This window comes from Bubalus kerabau, chromosome 4 (genome assembly GCF_029407905.1).
Source record: "Bubalus kerabau isolate K-KA32 ecotype Philippines breed swamp buffalo chromosome 4, PCC_UOA_SB_1v2, whole genome shotgun sequence".
Classification (NCBI taxonomy): domain Eukaryota; kingdom Metazoa; phylum Chordata; class Mammalia; order Artiodactyla; family Bovidae; genus Bubalus; species Bubalus kerabau.
In genome coordinates this window covers 17,081,447-17,098,089 of record NC_073627.1, presented here as the reverse complement: position 1 = coordinate 17,098,089, position 16,643 = coordinate 17,081,447, and the positions used below count along the sequence as shown (strand labels likewise).

General features: G+C 53.6%; 1 protein-coding gene across 1 annotated transcript in view; it reads left to right on the top strand.

The window, feature by feature from the left end:
• Positions 1–16,643, top strand: part of MRC2 (mannose receptor C type 2) — a 123,486-nt gene that overhangs the window by 51,847 nt on the left and 54,996 nt on the right. Inside the window, exons 18-30 of the mRNA XM_055575583.1 lie at positions 44–111; positions 1,243–1,343; positions 1,640–1,776; positions 4,401–4,515; positions 4,638–4,801; positions 4,981–5,089; positions 5,580–5,818; positions 5,954–6,122; positions 6,221–6,370; positions 6,686–6,805; positions 7,049–7,228; positions 7,906–7,932; positions 8,057–9,810. Coding sequence (XP_055431558.1) covers positions 44–111; positions 1,243–1,343; positions 1,640–1,776; positions 4,401–4,515; positions 4,638–4,801; positions 4,981–5,089; positions 5,580–5,818; positions 5,954–6,122; positions 6,221–6,370; positions 6,686–6,805; positions 7,049–7,228; positions 7,906–7,932; positions 8,057–8,280 — 1,803 coding nt within the window. The 3' untranslated portion in view covers positions 8,281–9,810. The remainder of the gene's footprint in view (positions 1–43; positions 112–1,242; positions 1,344–1,639; positions 1,777–4,400; positions 4,516–4,637; positions 4,802–4,980; positions 5,090–5,579; positions 5,819–5,953; positions 6,123–6,220; positions 6,371–6,685; positions 6,806–7,048; positions 7,229–7,905; positions 7,933–8,056; positions 9,811–16,643) is intronic.

The following is a 16,643-nucleotide window of genomic DNA, read 5'->3' as shown; positions in this document are numbered from 1 at the left end:
GGAAAAGGCCCTGCCAATCCTCACCTATGCCCGGCTTCCCCAGTTCTCTCGGGGCCAGGAGCAGCACTGGTGGATCGGCCTGCACACCTCAGAGAGCGACGGGCGCTTCAGGTGGGAGCCCTGGCCGGGCGGTGGGTGTGGCTGGGCAGCTGGGCGCATGCGTGGGTGGCTAGCAGGGACTTGGGCTGGAAATGAGAGGCAGCATCGCACACAAGAGACAAGATTTGGTTTTGAATCCGGTTCTGCCCCTTGCGGGCTGTGTGGCCTTGAGCAAATGACTTAACCTTTCTGGGCCTCTCTTGGTTTTCTCACCAGAAAATGAAACAACGAGGCCTGCCTGGTAGGGTTGTCCTTAGGACTAAAAATAAGGTGTCTGAATCCTTGGTGCTGCATCCAGCTCATTGTTCACTCACTCGGTCGTGTCTGACTCTTTGGGACCCCGTGGACTGTAGCCCGCCAGGCTCCTCTGTCCATGGGATTTCCTAGACAAGAATACCAGAGTGGGTTGCCATTACCTTCTCCAGGGGATCTTCCCAACCCAGGGATTGAAGCCGTGTCTCCTGCATTGGCAGGTGGACTCTATACCACAGAGCCACCTGGGGAGCACATTATTGGGCACTGCTGCTGCTGCTGCTAAGTCGCTTCAGTCGTGTCTGACTCTGTGCGACCCCATAGATGGCAGCCCACCAGGCTCCCCTGTCCCTGGGATTCTCCAGGCAAGAACACTGGAGTGGGCTGCCATTTCCTTCTCCAATGCATGAAAGTGAAAGTGAAGTCGCTTAGTCGTGTCCGACTCTTCACGACCCCATGGGCTGCAGCCTACCAGTCTACTCTGTCCATGGGCACTAAATAACAGCAATTCGTATTATGCTGGGGTCACTCATGAAAAAGTTTCACTGAAGACGTGGGAAAGAACACATGATGGTCCAGAGGGGCCTCTTCATGCTCAGGGCTCACCTACCAGGCATGAGGCACAGAAAGACCAGAGAGCATATGCGTGTCTGAGCACAGCGTTGCCACTGGACTCCTGCTCTGGGATCCTTAGACTTCTTTTCTAGTTAGAGAAATGGAAGGCACTGGGTCCTTGGGCTCCTGCTGCACTGAGCTCAGTAGCCTCGCTCTTCAGTCTGTGGCCCTGAGCCCCTAGACTTGGGCCCTGGTCTCTGCCCCCTCACTTCTGCATTCAGGGGAGGTCTAACCTGGTGCCCTGTACTGGGATCACTCCTGCTTGTGCCATTGTAGGTGGACAGATGGTTCCATTATAAACTTCATCTCCTGGGCCCCCGGCAAACCTCGGCCCATCGGCAAGGACAAGAAGTGCGTGTACATGATGGCCAGCCGAGGTGAGGGCAGGGTAGGGCAGAGAGGGTGCAGAAGCTGAGGGGAGGGTTGGTGTTCAGGGCAGCGAGGTGAGCCCGGGCAGGGGCCCTCAGTCTCTTCTCATCCTCTCTGTTCGCCCAACCCAAGAAGGATTAGATCCAGAGAGGGGCAGGCCGGTGCCTGTCCAGCAGCCACAGAGCACTTGAGTTCAGAGCTGGACACAGGACCCGAGTCCCAGCCCCGCCTCCTCTCAGGGCCTGAGGCCAGGTGCTGGCAGCCAGGCCCCGCACTCAGAGTGACTGCTCTTTACTTTTCACAGAGGACTGGGGGGACCAGAGGTGCACAACAGCCTTGCCTTACATCTGCAAGCGGCGCAACAGCACCAGAGAGCAGCAGCCCCCAGACCCGCCTCCCACAGGGGGCTGCCCCTCTGGCTGGAGCCAGTTCCTCAACAAGGTAGGGGGTAGGGAGGGGGCGCCCGAGGGGAAGGCTGAGCTTCAGGAATCCTGGCCCTCTGGCAACATCAGAGTCATGGCCTCTGGCCTGAACCCACCACCCTCTCCCCTGCTCAGCCCCAGGACCAGGGCTGGACCCCTTGGACACTAACTCAGTGTAGTGACACCTTCCAGTTCATAAAGTAATAAGGTTGCCCATATAGTTTGGTGAGTTTTCTAGATCCTTGGTCACCAAACATCTTGATAATGAACTCTTATTAAAACAAAATGTTGAACATACAAAATATATGTGTGTGCCTTACATATGTGTGCAAAAGTAAATATATGTATTTACTTCCATATTGGGACTTCCCTGGTGGCTCAGCTGATAAAAGTGTCTGCCTACAATGAGGGAGACCCGGGTTCAATCCCTGGGACGGGAAGTTCTCCTGGAGAAGGAAATGGCACCCCACTCCAGTATTCTTGCCTGGAAAATCCCATGGACAGAGAAGCCTGGTAGGCTATAGTCCATGGGGTCGCAAAGAGTCGGACACGACTGAGCGACTTCACTTTCACTTTCCATATTAATGTGACTGATGTCATATATAATAAAATATGTACAAGAACAAAACAATCTAAAGCCTGAGCTAAAGATTTTAAATGGACGTGAGTCTGAGTGAACTCCGGGAGTTGGTGATGGACAGGGAGGCCTGGCGTGCTGTGATTCATGGGGTCGCAAAGAGTCGGACACGACTGAGCGACTGAACTGAACTGAAATGAAAGATTTTAAAACAGTATTTTTAAGTTTTCAAAATTTTTCCTTTTAATGGTATGAAAAACATTTTGTGCTCACTCTTCAATTTATCAATTATAATAATTATTACTATTTTAAATAATTCTGATAAGAGCAAAGTGATCACATATGCTTCATTATTTTTATTTATTAATTTTTAATTTCTTTATTTATTTTTGGCTGCACTGGGTCCTCCTTTGTAGGACCTTTGCAGGCTTTCTCTAGTTGTGGCGAGTCGGGGCTATTCTTTGTTGTGGTACACGGGCTTAGTTACTCTGTGGCATGTGGGATATTCCCCGACCAGGGATAGAACCTGTGTCCCCTGCATTGGCAGGCAGATTCTTAACCACTGGACCACCAGGGAAGTCCCTATACTTTATTAAAAAATGTAGGTCTGACACTGATTCAGACTTCAAGGTCTTATTTGGAGTTCAAATTATTTTAGAACATGGATTGAATGGTTGTTGTAGATGAAAAGATTGCCTTACAAAGACAAATAGATGAAGAAAGTTCATCCATCATTGGCTGGGCTTTCTAAGTCCTTCTCTCCATTTTTCGGTCCTTCTGCCAGTTAAATGCCAGTTAAATTTTTCAGTCCTTCTGCCGATTTTTGTTTAAAAACTAGCTCATCAATTTTTGCATTTAAATGAATCTGCCTTATAAACTACTGAGAAGAACTGATTGAGAGGGTTTAAAAAAAGTCTCTGGAAGATTTTTTAAAAAACATTTAGAAGATTCTCTTTCCAACTATTTTGAGTGTGCAGCTAGGAGAGTTTGAGGCAATCAAGAGAATCAGGATGGATGTACATCTAAACATGTTTTCAAAATGTTCCTTCTAGAGGGTTAGTTTCTTTCCAAGAGTAGTTAGTGACCCATGGGCTGATTCATCCAACCCGATTAGACCTTCATTGTTTTTATCTAGCGGCTGAAAGAGCTTATCCCAGGAAGGAAAGTGTGCTATTTCCTTGTGGTTTTCCCTGGCATCCTTAGTATGAGCTTTGAATCATGCCTTCTTTGCCGGACACTGTAAGACTGCTTAAGTGAGTTGTGAGGATTAGATTAGTTAACACTAGATAACATAATCCATAAATCTTTGTCATGCGCTGGAGTACAGCCAGCTCATAGTGTCATGGAGCTCTCCCTGTCTTCAGATTATTCAAGCAAATAATATACCTTTTCTTCCTTAAAGAAAACAAAAAGAGTAGGATGTATTATTTATATTTTGAAACAAAAAAAACTAAAACTCATCTATACTCTCCAGAGATAACCACTATCCATATTTGTTACTCCACTTCCTGACTTTTTCCCCGTAATTGAGATCATACTAAATAGCACAATTTTGTAGCCAACTTTTTTTTCCTCGGTGTTGTATTTTGAGTATTTCTCCATGTCATTGAATTGCTCCAAAAGCTTATTCTTACAGCTTCTTCCACCTAATCCAAAACAATATATTTCATATATGTAACCGGTCCCTTTCTTAATTGTCAGCATCATTGTAATGATACCAATAATTCTGCTGAAGGCCTTTGAAGTATATGAAGCCAAGAACCAGACAGACCTTGCCCCAGGCGTGGCCCAGGGGTTGCTGTCATAGGTAGTGGAGCATTTGGTGGCCCAGAGAAATCTTCCCACTTTAAAATTCCTCAGGGGTGGGCAAGTGTATGTGAATCTGCCATGCCAGGTCGGGAGGGTATCAGAGCCTTGGTCAAGGAGACCCAGATGTTCTGGTTCTCCTGTTTTTCTCTCCCAGCCCCCAAAGCCTCCCCAGCGCCTGGCGCTGAGGGGTCGGAGTTCCTGGGTGTGGGGGCCAGGGAGGTGGAGCTGGGTGTCACGCCTCCCCCTCCGCCCCACAGTGTTTCAGAATCCAAGGCCAGGACCCCCAGGACCGGGTGAAGTGGTCAGAGGCACAGTTCTCCTGTGAACAGCAAGAGGCCCAACTGGTCACCATTGCAAACCCCTTAGAGCAAGGTAGGGTCAGCCCAGGGGGAGGCCCCAGAATCCTCTGATACCGTCCCCCTAGACGGCTAGAGCAGAGTGAGGAGGGGGCTGCCGCCCTGTGGCTCATCACGGTCTGTTCTGGGGCACTGCAGCGTTCATCACAGCCAGCCTGCCCAATGTGACCTTTGACCTTTGGATTGGCCTCCATGCCTCGCAGAGGGACTTCCAGTGGGTGGAGCAGGAGCCTCTGCAGTACACCAACTGGGCCCCTGGGGAGCCCTCTGGCCCTAGCCCTGCTCCCAGCGGCAACATACCGGTGAGGAAGCCCCTGCCCCATGCCCTCCTCTGCACCTGCTAACCCGCCCTAGCCCGCAGCACTTGTCTTCACGCCTGGGGACCCCCTTGCAACCTCTTTGCTCATAGTACAGACTTTTGGGGGTGGTGGCACAAGGCAGGCAGCTCCTGGGGCTCCCCTGAGCGGCTCCTTCCCCCCAGACCAGCTGTGCCGTGGTTCTGCATAGCCCCTCAACCCACTTCACTGGCCGCTGGGATGACCGGAGCTGTGCAGAGGAGACTCACGGCTTCATCTGCCAGAAGGCCACGGGTAGGTATCACCCGGGAACCTGGAAACCTCAGCCCAGGGCTGGACGCTGTGGGCTGAGCCAGGAGGAATGAGGCATGGTCCCTGATCTCAGGGGACCACACTGCTTGGGAAGCAGATGGGCAGAAAGGCCAGGCACCAATCAGAGGGACAGGCAGTGAGCATCCAGGGGTTGCAGGAGGAAGGTTTGGGATTTGGAGGGCTACCCAGGAAGAGCTAAGACATTGGGCATGCATTGTGGCAGGGACCCCGTGGTTCAACATCTGAGGCTTCTGCAGCTCTGAGCAGGGGTCCCTCTGCCCTGGGTTCCTGGTCAGCCTCAAGGTTGCTCATCCCTTTACTAGTAAGAACGTATTATTAACAACAACAGTGACCGACGGTTACTGTGCCCAAAGGAGAGTTGGTCTCTGCCTGCTGTTCCCCCTCGGCCTCATGCCTGGGGATGGGGTGAGGGGAGCAGAGCCCGGCCTGAGTCCTGCCCCCTTCCCTGTAGACCCCTCCCTGAGCCCATCCCCAGCAGCGTCGCCCCCTGCCCCGGGCGCTGAGCTCTCCTACCTCAACGGCACCTTCCGGCTGCTGCAGAAGCCGCTGCGCTGGCACGACGCCCTGTTGCTGTGTGAGAGCCGAAATGCCAGCCTGGCCCACGTGCTCGACCCCTACACCCAGGCCTTCCTCACTCAGGCCGCCCGAGGGCTGCGCACGCCACTCTGGATTGGGCTGGCCAGTGAGGAGGTAGGCACCGGGCTGGGGCCCCCTACCCCCAGTTCCCTCCTGTCTCCTCCTAAACCCCTGCCTTCTGTGGCCACCCCCCTCCACCCGGCCCTGGCTGGTCCCCTTGCTCCCGTCCTGATGGCCCCCTGTGCTCAGGGCTCCCGGCGGTACTCCTGGGTCTCGGAGGAGCCGCTGAGCTACATGAGCTGGCAGGACGGGGAGCCCCAGCACCCTGGGGGCTGCGCCTACGTGGACACAGATGGTGCCTGGCGCACCACCAGCTGTGACACCAAGTTGCAGGGTGCTGTGTGTGGAGTTCACGGCGGTGAGTGCCCACCCGCTGGGGCGAGGGCTGGCCAGGGAGAAGCCGACCCCGGGAGGACCCTGGGCCACTTCCTCAATCCTGCATTTCCCCCCTCACAGGGCCTCCTCCTCCGCGACGAATAAGCTACCACGGGAGCTGTCCCCAGGGGCTGGCGGACTCGGCATGGATTCCCTTCCGAGAGCACTGCTACTCCTTCCACATGGAGCTGCTGCTGGGCCACAAGGAGGCGCTGCAGCGCTGCCAGAGAGGTGGGCTGGGGAGGGGGCGAGCGCCCCCACCTGGGCGTTCCGGGTGGCGACCCCTCTCGAGGACGCTCAGAGACCCCACGAATGTAGTCCCCGTGCTGTACTCTGCTTGTCGGCTGCACTCACCTCTCAGTGCCCCTCACGGTCCAATCCACACAGACCACCTGGGACGGGACATGGATGTAAATGTAGCCCCCCGTTACACGCACGTCTCCATGCCATCCTCAGGTTGCCAGGGAAGAGGGCGGGGCCTCTCCGGGGGCTCTGCTACCCCCCAGGAGACTCGCCTGCCCTGACGTCGGCCTCCTTTGTGTCCAGCGGGCGGCGCGGTCCTGTCCATCCTGGATGAGATGGAGAACGTGTTTGTCTGGGAGCATCTGCAGAGCTCTGAGGGCCAGAGTCGGGGCGCCTGGCTGGGCATGAACTTCAACCCCAAAGGTGGGCCCCCTGGGTATAGGGTCAGGAGGGGCAGGCCTCGGGCTACAGGGGGAGGCCCTCCACTGGGGCTTGGCTGGTGGTGAAGGGTGGGGGGGTGGGCGGTGAGGGCCTGTGGGAGAGGGTGAGGATCAGTGGGATGTGGGGCTTTTCTAGAACAGGCCTCTTCTCTCCCATCTGCTTCTGCTCCATTTCACTGCCCCCCCATCCCCAACAATGCACCCCCGCATGCCACCTTTCCCACAGGGGGCACCCTGGTCTGGCAGGACAACACAGCTGTGAACTACTCCAACTGGGGGCCCCCGGGCCTGGGCCCCAGCATGCTGAGTCACAACAGCTGCTACTGGATCCAGAGCAGCAGTGGGCTGTGGCGCCCGGGGGCCTGTACCAACATCACCATGGGCGTCGTCTGCAAGCTCCCTCGAGGTGCGGGAGACATCTGGTGCTGGGGGGCGGGGGGCCCCGGGCCGCTGCTCATTCTGCAGGCCACACAGTGGATGGGAGGGAGTCAACAGGCCTGGGGTCGCCGGGACCCTCCTCTGGGATCAATTGGTCTGTACCAAGGACTGGTCCTTCCTGAAAATTGCCAGAGTAGACAGCCATTGGTTGACAGTAACCATTCTGTAGTGGTTAAAGGCAGGGATATGGGGTTCGAGCCCAGGCCAAACCGTTGGCCAACTCTGTGACCTTGGGTAAATTGCTCAAGCTCTCTGGCCTCAGTTTACTCATGTAAAATGGGGTAATAAAAGTACCTATGGGCTTTGAAGGCGGCTCAGTGGTAAAGAATCTGCCTGCCAACACAGGAGATGCGGGTTCAGTCCCTGGGTTGGGAAGATCCCTTGCAGGAGGAAATGGCAACCCCCTCCAGTATTCTTGCTTGGGAAATCCCATGGCCAGAGAAGCCTGGCAGGCTACAGTGCAAGGGGTTGCAGAAGAGTCCGACACGACTCAGCGGCTAAACAACAACAGTAATAAGAGTACCTATGAGAGAAGTAGATGAGCCAATGAAGTGTCTGGCACTGCAGGAAATGTTCTTGCACGTTTGCTTATTATTACTGTATTGTTACTACCACTGTTGTTAACTGGTCCCTCCTCCCCCACAGCTGAGGCGAGCAGCTTCTCCCCATCAGGTGAGTAGCTTCTCCCCATCAGGTGAGTGGCAGGCAGGACTAGCCCTCTCCCCCCGGGTCCTGGTCATTCTGGGCAGCGGGCGGGCATGGCGGGGCTTCTGACCAAGGATCCTTCCGGCCGCAGCAGCCCTCCCGGAGAACCCCGCGGCCCTGGTGGTGGTGCTGATGGCGGTACTCCTGCTCCTGGCCCTGCTGACCGCTGCCCTGATTCTCTACCGGCGGCGACAGAGCGTCGAGCGTGGGGCCTTCGAGGGTGCCCGCTACAGCCGCAGCTCCTCCGGCCCCAGCGAGGCCACAGAGAAGAACATCCTGGTGTCCGACATGGAAATGAACGAGCAGCAGGAGTAGAGCCGAGGGTGTGGGCGGGGCCGAGGGCGTGGGCGGGGCCGGGGGAGGTGGCGCCCTGGGGAGCGCTGTGGGGAGCTAGGGCTGGCAGGGCCTGGGCTGGTGGGGTCCTTCCCTCCCATGAGGGCTGGGCTGAGGCCTGGCTGAGTGCAGCATGGCGTTTCCTTTTGGGGGGGCCCTAAGGTCTTGTCACCCGGGCCTGTACCCCCATGGTCACCGGAGGCAGGACAGAAGCCTCTTTCTCCCTGCCCCCACCCCCCAGGCCTGTCCCCCAACCCTGGGACCCCCTCTTCTCGCTGCAGAGTCTGAGGAGCCTCCCTGAGCCCTCAGCCGGCCTCTGTCGCTTCTCCCCTACCCTGGCAGCTCAGCTCCTCACCCCACATCCTCCCTGCCCCCCACCCCCTGTCCCCCCGCCCTGCTTCCTGCCTGCTCTCCCAGCCCTTCCTTCTGAGCCAGGGCCCTGGGGTCTGGGGAGCCCTCTCTTGCTGTTGGTGGGGGTCACAGGGGGGCTGAGCATTTGTCACTCGTGTGCCTGCTGGGGTGGCCGTAGGGCATGACGGGAGGGTTCTGGGCTGGGACTGAGGACCGGAGCATCACTGTGGTATCAGCTGGGCTGGAGACAGGACCGGGGAGAGACACCCTGACCTCCTGGGGATGACCGGGCTGGGCTGGGGTGTCATCTCCTGCCGGTCAGAGGAGGGCTCTGTCCCTGTCAAGTCCCCTGTGGGGACCAAAGTAAGTTCCCTAAAGTTTCCAGGTCCTGGCTGTAGTTTGGAGAGAGAGAAGGTGGTTGGCCAGGGTCAGTGGGAGCTGGGGTGCGCCCTCTAAGGGGGGCCCAGAGCAGTGGCCCCTGTGTGGGGGAGACGACCCACCCAGAACCTTTCCAAGAGGCCGGAGCCCCAGTTAGAATCACCAGTCCTGGCGCCATGGCCCAGGGCAATGTGAGCACAGACTCCAAGACACGGTCCTTTTTGTAGTTCTTAATTTTTTTTAATGTGCCATTATTGTTTTAAAAAGAAAAAGATAAAAGAAAAGCAAACAAATAAAACACCTTTCAGAGGCTTGAGAGAGAAGGGTCCCCACTTTATCTTGTCGGGAGTCTTGTCCTTCATACTGCTTCAAAGATACATGTTATTTTGGGGAGCTTGCATCTGTTTTGCTTCTGTCTTGGGGCCACGGGACCCCAGCCTTCTCTCTGCTCCTGGGGATACGTGTGAGAGTAAGCATTCAGGAGCCAAAGGACAGTGGCGTGAGCTTGGGCAACTTGGCTCCCCTTTCACAGTGTAAAACAGGAGAACAGGATGCACCTCCTGGGCTCCTTTAAGGAGGTTGAGGATTAAGTGAGATCACCTGGGCAAAGCAATCTGCACGGGGCCTTGGCGCTCGAACTGTTATTGTCCCATAAACGTCAGCTGGTACTGCTTGTCTCTGGGCTGTGGCTCCCAGGCCAGCGTGTGAGGTACCCCTGCCAGACCGCGGTGGGGGCCCCACACCACCATGCTTCCAAGACACCTGCATTTGAGCTGCAAGACAGTGAGTACACATTTGTCCCTGGGTAGTATGGGCTCTGAAACTGCCCTGAGGCAGGGGAGTGGGTCACAGGACCTCGCCCACCACCATCACCTCCATTCAGGATGTTTGAGCTGGAGTTAGAGCCGCAAACAGAGAAGGCCTTGCCAGCCAAGGATGGTCAACTGTGCCAGGTCGCGCTGGGTGCAGTGAGAAGGCTTGAAGCAGGCCGAGGGGCCGGGAGCTGCTTTGGGCTGGGTGGTTGGGGTGGGCCTCTCCAGTGGCAGTGAGGCTGGAACCTGAAGGAGGTGGGTGGGAGGTGGTGCAAGCATCCAGGCCAGGTCCTGGGCTGGGGAACGCCAAGGGGAAGGGGCTGGGTCCTGCCGCGGGGCCCCTGGGGCTTCAGATGACCAGTGGGGAGGCCAGGCTGGCTGGAGCCTGGTGGGGCCTGGTTGCCTGAGGCCTTGAAGGCAGGCCTAGAAAGCCTGAATGTGGATGTCAGGTCCAGCAGGAAGTCAGTGGGAACGGCTAGTCTGACATTTTCAGCCGGTGCTTGGGATCGTTTTGTCTGTGGCAACTGACGAGGTTGTGTGCACATGCGTGTTTGGCCTTGGTGATTTTTAAACTCAAGTTTCTTGTTTTCTAAATCGGTAATTCTGTCACGTGGTTCAAAGCTTAAGCCCATATGATAGGAAAAGATACTCACTGAGAAAGCGACTCCAGCACAGTGGGGTAGACGAGGTGCCGTGTCTGAGTCTGAGAGGGCCTTTTCGGAGCCTTGGAAACCCAAGGCCCTCTTCCTACTCTCCTCTCTCTGTAGCAGCAGCAGGACACACAGAGGGGCCCGGTCACTTCAGGGAGGGACCCCCAATCCTGTGTGTGTGTGTGGGGGTCCTTAATGATTAATCCACTTCAGCCTGAAGTGATTAGCCCTCCACAGTGGGGAACAGCTCCCTTTGTGAGTTGAGTGCCCGGCCATTAGCCACAACTCACAGATGGCTAGGGCAGGCTGAGCCCAAGCCCCTTGGGGAGTTGGCTGCTGACCCTTGCCCTGAGAGATAGGAAGAGCCTAGTGGTGAAGGTGGGGACACAGGCTCCCAGGTGGGGTTTGGGGGTGGGAGGAGCAGCTGAAGGAGTGAGGACCCAAATGCCCCAGGGCTCCCTGGGGCCAGTGGCTGCTGTGTGTCCAGAGGTTTAAGTCAGCAGTCCTAAACCTTTTTCACACCAGGGACAGATTTCATGGAAGACAGTTTTTTCAAGGACCGGGAAGGGAGGGATGGTTTTTGGATAATTCGAGCGCCTTACACTTATTGCGCACTTTATTTCTAATCTAATGCTGCCACTGATCTGACAGGAGATACCAGTCCATGGCCCGGAGGTTGGGGACCCCTGGTTTAAATCACTCCAGAAATACTTGTTCCCCACTCTTCTCTCCTTTCCTCAGGTGGCTTTAGTCTTTGCCAGAGCCCTGAATCCCCACCCAGAAGCATTTCAGACAGCTTCACGTGCACCTGGGGGCTCCCCATAGACCTTGTTCTGCTTGGGGGCTCCTGCCTGCCCAGGGGAGGTCTGGGGGACTCCGGGTGGCTCTCTGTGGGCAGGAGGAAGGCTTGGGACTGGGGTCATCTGCCTCTGGCCCCCGGCCAATGCTGGTTCTGGTAGGGTGCATGGGAGAAACTCCTTTCTTTCTGCTCATTTCTATGCAATAGGCCTTCAGCCTCTCTACATTCCACCTATGATGCCCTGAGACCCAGCCTCTGGTGCCTGGGCAAAGGGCACTGAATCCAGGCTCCAAGCCCAGCCGGCACTGGTGGGGCAAAAACCGGCTCAGCTCTGGCCACCTGGCCTCCGGGACAGCTCGCTGAATCCATGAATGAACGGGCCGCTCTCCAGAGAGTGGTGTCAGGCCTTCTCACAACCTCTTCTTGTCAGATCAGAGATGGCTTGCTCCCAGGTGTCCTGGCGGAGCTGGCCTGGCCCAGCAGGCAGCACTGCAAGGCCGCAGGGGTGAGGAGCCGGCCAGCCGCACCACATGGCTCTCCTGGAACAGAGCTGGCCAGGCCCTGCCAAGCTGCCTGGAGCACTAGGGCGGGAGTCTATGGCAGGGACAAGGTCAAGAACTGCATCTGGAGGGAGAGGCAGTTCCCGAGAAAGGCGGGCAGGAAGAGGGAGGAAAGGGAAAAGCAGTGGAGGGAACATGGAGGGCCCTTGAGTGAGACTGGTGTGAGATGAAAGTGCTTGGATGTTCAGGCCTCTGTCTCGGGTCAGTGCAGCCAGGAGGCCCAGTGAAGGCTGACTTTAGTCTCGACTCCCCACTGAATCGGCCCCGTTGGATCTGCAGATGGCAATCCTTGTCCAGCAAAGCAGCCAGGGAGGCCAGCCCTGGAGAAAGGAAAGGGACAAAGCAGCATGCAGGCATTTCCCCCTTGAAATGGATTTGTTGCTCGCAGTCAAAGCAGAAAATGGACTAGCTTCTGATAGTGGCTGATGGCAGAACTGTAGCCATTTCAGGGAAACCCTGGTCAGTTCAGGTTTTCTAGTCAGCTTTTTTTTTTTCTTTCCTGCCTGGCATCTCTTAAGTTCTGAGGTCCTGTGATGTGTCCGGGGATCTGGCCCTCCTCAGTCATTGCACAGCCCTGCAGGTTTACTCAGGGAGGTCTATCTATCTCTCTCTGGGACCTGAGAAACTTTTGGATGGTGTCTTTTCCTACTCTGGGGCTGCAGGGAACTCGGAGACATTGCCTCAGACAGGCCATTCCTCCATGATGATGGCAATGATCAAGATACTTATTATTTACTAGGTATGGCCCTGTTCTAACTGCTTACCATGAATAAACTCATTTTATCCTCTCAACATATCAGCTGGTTGTGACTGTGCCCCTTGACAGACGAGGAAACAGAGGCACCGAGAAGGGAAGGACTTGGCTGATCACTTCTCCACCCTCCCTGCTCTATAAAAAGGTTGGGGGATGGGATACAGGAGAGAACACCGCCCCCCCCCCCCCCCCCAACCCCTGCCATGAGCTTACAGTCAGACTCTGAGGCTCAAGAACTCTGTCTCAACCTGAGACATCTGTGCTGAGTTTCAGAAGCCTGTTTTGAGTGTAAGGGCTAAAAGTGACCTCTCTCCTTTCCTTTTTCTCTGGCCTCATTCCTGAGGCAGTGGGAGAGGGACACCTGATTAGCCTGGGCTGGGGTTGGACATGGCACTCAATGCACAGAATTGCATAGGATGGGGACTTCCCTGGTGGTCTAGTGGTGAAGACTCTGTGGGGCCCGGGTTTGATCTCTGTTTGGGGAACTAAGATCCTGCATGCAGCACTCTGCGGCCAAAAAAAGGAGAATTGTTTAGGATGTGTAGAAATGAAGTGGGGGCTTGGTTCATATATGAGACATTTGCACTATTATGGATATTTTATTACTTTTTAAAATTGGAGTACAGTTGCTTTACAATGTTGTTAGTTTCCATTGTATAGCAAACTGAATCAGCTATTTGTATACATATATCCTGTATTCCTTGGATTTCCTTCCCATTTATGTCACTGATTAGAGTTCCCTGCACTATATACAGTCAGTTGTCATTAGTTTTCTATTTTGTACAAAGTAGTGTATATAAATCACTGAGGATGGGTGACTGCAGTCTCGAAATTAAAAGAAGCTTATTCCTTGGAAGAAAAACCTATGACAAACCTAGACAACATATTAAAAAGCAGAGACATCTCTTTGCTGACAAAGGTCCATATAGTCAAAGCCATGGTTTTTTCCAGTAGTTATGTACAGATGTGAGAGTTGGACCATAAAGAAGACTGAGCACTGAAGAATTGATGCTTTCAAATTGTGCTTCATTGGAAGGACTGATGCTGAAGCTCCAATACTTTGGCCACCTGATGTGAAGAGAAGACTGATTGGAAAAGACCCTGATGCTGGGAATGACTGAAGGCAGGAGGAGAAGGGGGAGACAGAGGATGAGATGGTTGGATGGCATCACCAACTCAATGGACATGAGTTTGGGCTAACTCTGGGAGACAGTGAAGGACAGGGAAGCCTGACATGCTGCAGTGTCCTCTGCGTTGGCAGGTGGATTCTTAAGCGCTGGACCTCCAGTGAAGTCCAGAGATTAGCATTTGAATCAATAAACCGTAAAGAAGATCACTCTCCCCAGGGTGGGAGGGTGGGCATTGTCCAATCCATTGAGGGCCTGAATAGAACAAAAAGGGAGAGAAAGGACAGCTTTTCTGTTGAGCTAGGACACTCATCTTCTGCTCTCAGACATCAACACTTCTGGTTCTCAGGCCTTCAGACGCCAACCAGGGTTCACACTCTTGCCACCCCACCCCCACCCCCATGTTCCCAGGCCCAAGTTTGAATTGGAACCGCACCACCGGCTTCCCTAGGTCCTTAGCTTGCCGATGGCAGACGGTGGGACTTCTCAGCCTCCATAATCCTGTGAGCCAATCCCTCATACTAAATCTTTCTATATATCCTATTAGCTCTTTTTCTCTAGAGAACCCTAGTGCACATTCCTTCCCATGTAACATGGGGTTACTCGTATCTGCCTCATAGGCGTATTGTGAGGATTAAAGATAAATGTAAAACGCTTACCCTCAGGCCCAGCTCCTAGGACGTGCTCTGTAAGCACGACCTGTGGGCTCCTGTTACCTCAGTATGATGTTTTCTACACATGTCCTGCTGCCCCAGTGAGAACTGAGCTCCAAGGAGGTGGGCGCTGTGCATTTTTCCCCTGTGTCTTCACAACCTGCGCGTGGTTGAAAAAAGTGAAAGTTGAGTCCGATTCCACGACTCCATTGGCTGTAGCCTGCCAGACTCCTCTGTCTATGGAATTCTCTGGACAAGAATACTGGAGTGGGTAGCTATTTCCTCTCCAGGGGATCTTCCCAACCCAAGGGTCTAACCCAGGTCTCCTGCAATGTGGATTCTTTACCCTGTGAGCCACCAGCGAAGCACAAGTTGATAGTTGGTAAAAGCTGCCTAAAGAGCCAAAGGCATAGAAAGACCCTGTGTCCTGTCCAATGTGCCTCAGCCTCGAGTAGATTCTGCCAATATTTAGCCAGTTATAGGGGAGGGAGATAGCCCTTTTCATCATTCTTTTTTTTTTTTAAGTATTTTTTTAATGAAAATTTATTTATTTATTTTTTTTAGTTGCAGCATGTGGGATTTACTTCTCTGGCCAGATCAAACTTGGGCTGGCTGTATTGGGAGTGCGGATTCTTAACTGCTGGGCCACCAGGGAAGTCCCCATCATTGTCTTTTTTTTTTTTTAAATCACAAATAATGCATTTAATTGTTAAGCTTCTTGCAGTACTCCTGGGTCAGCAAGATCCACTGGAGAAGGGATAGGCTACCCATTCCAGTATTCTTGGGCTTCCCTTGTGGCTCAGCTAGTAAAGAATCTGCCTACAATGCAGGAGACCTGGGTTCGATCCCTGGGTTGAGAAGATCTCTTGGAGAAGGGAAAAGCTACCCACTCCAGTATTCTGGCCTGGAGAATTCCACGGACAGAGGAGCCTGGTGGGCTACAGTCCATGGGGTTGCAAAGAGCTGGATATGACTGAGTGACTCACACACACACAATAGAAACTGACAAATTCACGTTGTTGTTTAGTCACTAAGTTGTGTCTGGTTCTTTGACACCCCATGGACTGTAGCCTGCCAGGCTCCTCTGTCCGTGGGATTTCCCAGGAAAGAATACTGGACCCATCGTTGTCTTTTAATAAAGGAGACTTGGTACTTTGGCATGTTGGGCCATGAGAAGCCCCATCGGCAGACCCCTGGGCTGCAGTGCCGATGAATTAACAGTGCGGGTCTGTGGTGTTGCACCTTTTGCCACCCAGACCTCACAGGAGGCGCTCCTGCTTTTGTCCGTAAATCCTTCAGATAGTTTCCCCAAACCCAACACCGGCTGTGTAAACCTGTAACGACGGTCTCAGGGCAGCTGCCTCAAACCCTGCTACATCTTCCTGTGGGTTTGGCCTGCCAGAATATTTACCCAGCCACCTCAAATTCCATTAAGTTCTCTGTAAACTTTATTTTAAAATATGCATTGTCCCTTAGATATTTCTCAGTATTGGCTCCTGGACAAATCCTGTATCCTCAGTTGACCTTACAATTCAGTTAAAAATAAAGACCCATTCTCATAGAATGATCAGGGCTTGGAGCTCCACTGGTGAGTGGAGCAACTTGAGGTTATAGCAATTTTATGTACATTATGGAGATATTTTCAACCTGAGTGGCTCTTCTAGGGACTATGCACATTTAAAGATTTCCTTTTATTTGGTTCTTGGATCTAGGCAGCCTGGTGGAATTTCTTGTTTGCAGTCCTGGAGTCACTTTGCCTAACTGTGGAACATATCAGACAAGATTTTGACATCTAGCTTTTCCTAAACCCTACTGACACTGTAATTTATTGGGGGGACCCCTTGGCAGCAACATCTTCAGTGGTCACTCTTGTTCTGAGGAGGGCAGGTCTTGAAGGTGGTTTGAGAAGCACCTCTTCCCCTTTTACCTTTTCCTCTCTCTCACCCTTTCTCTGCCCCTTCTTCCATTGTTTAGAAAGTCTGTTGAGGCATATTTTACAATTATACCAGAGTTCGCCTGTGTTAAGCACACAGTTCAATAAGCTTTAGTAAATGAATCCAGTTGTGTGAACATAACCACAGACCAACTTTCAGAAGCCCCTCATCACCCCGCAAAGTCCCCTCGAGCTCGTGTGCAGTCCATCTCCACTCCCCTCCCCAACCCCCAGCAAGCACTGCTCTGTTTCTCTGGTTTGCCTTTCTAGAAATTGCATGTAAATAGGATCATACAGTATGTAGTCTTTCGTGACTGGCTTCTTTCAT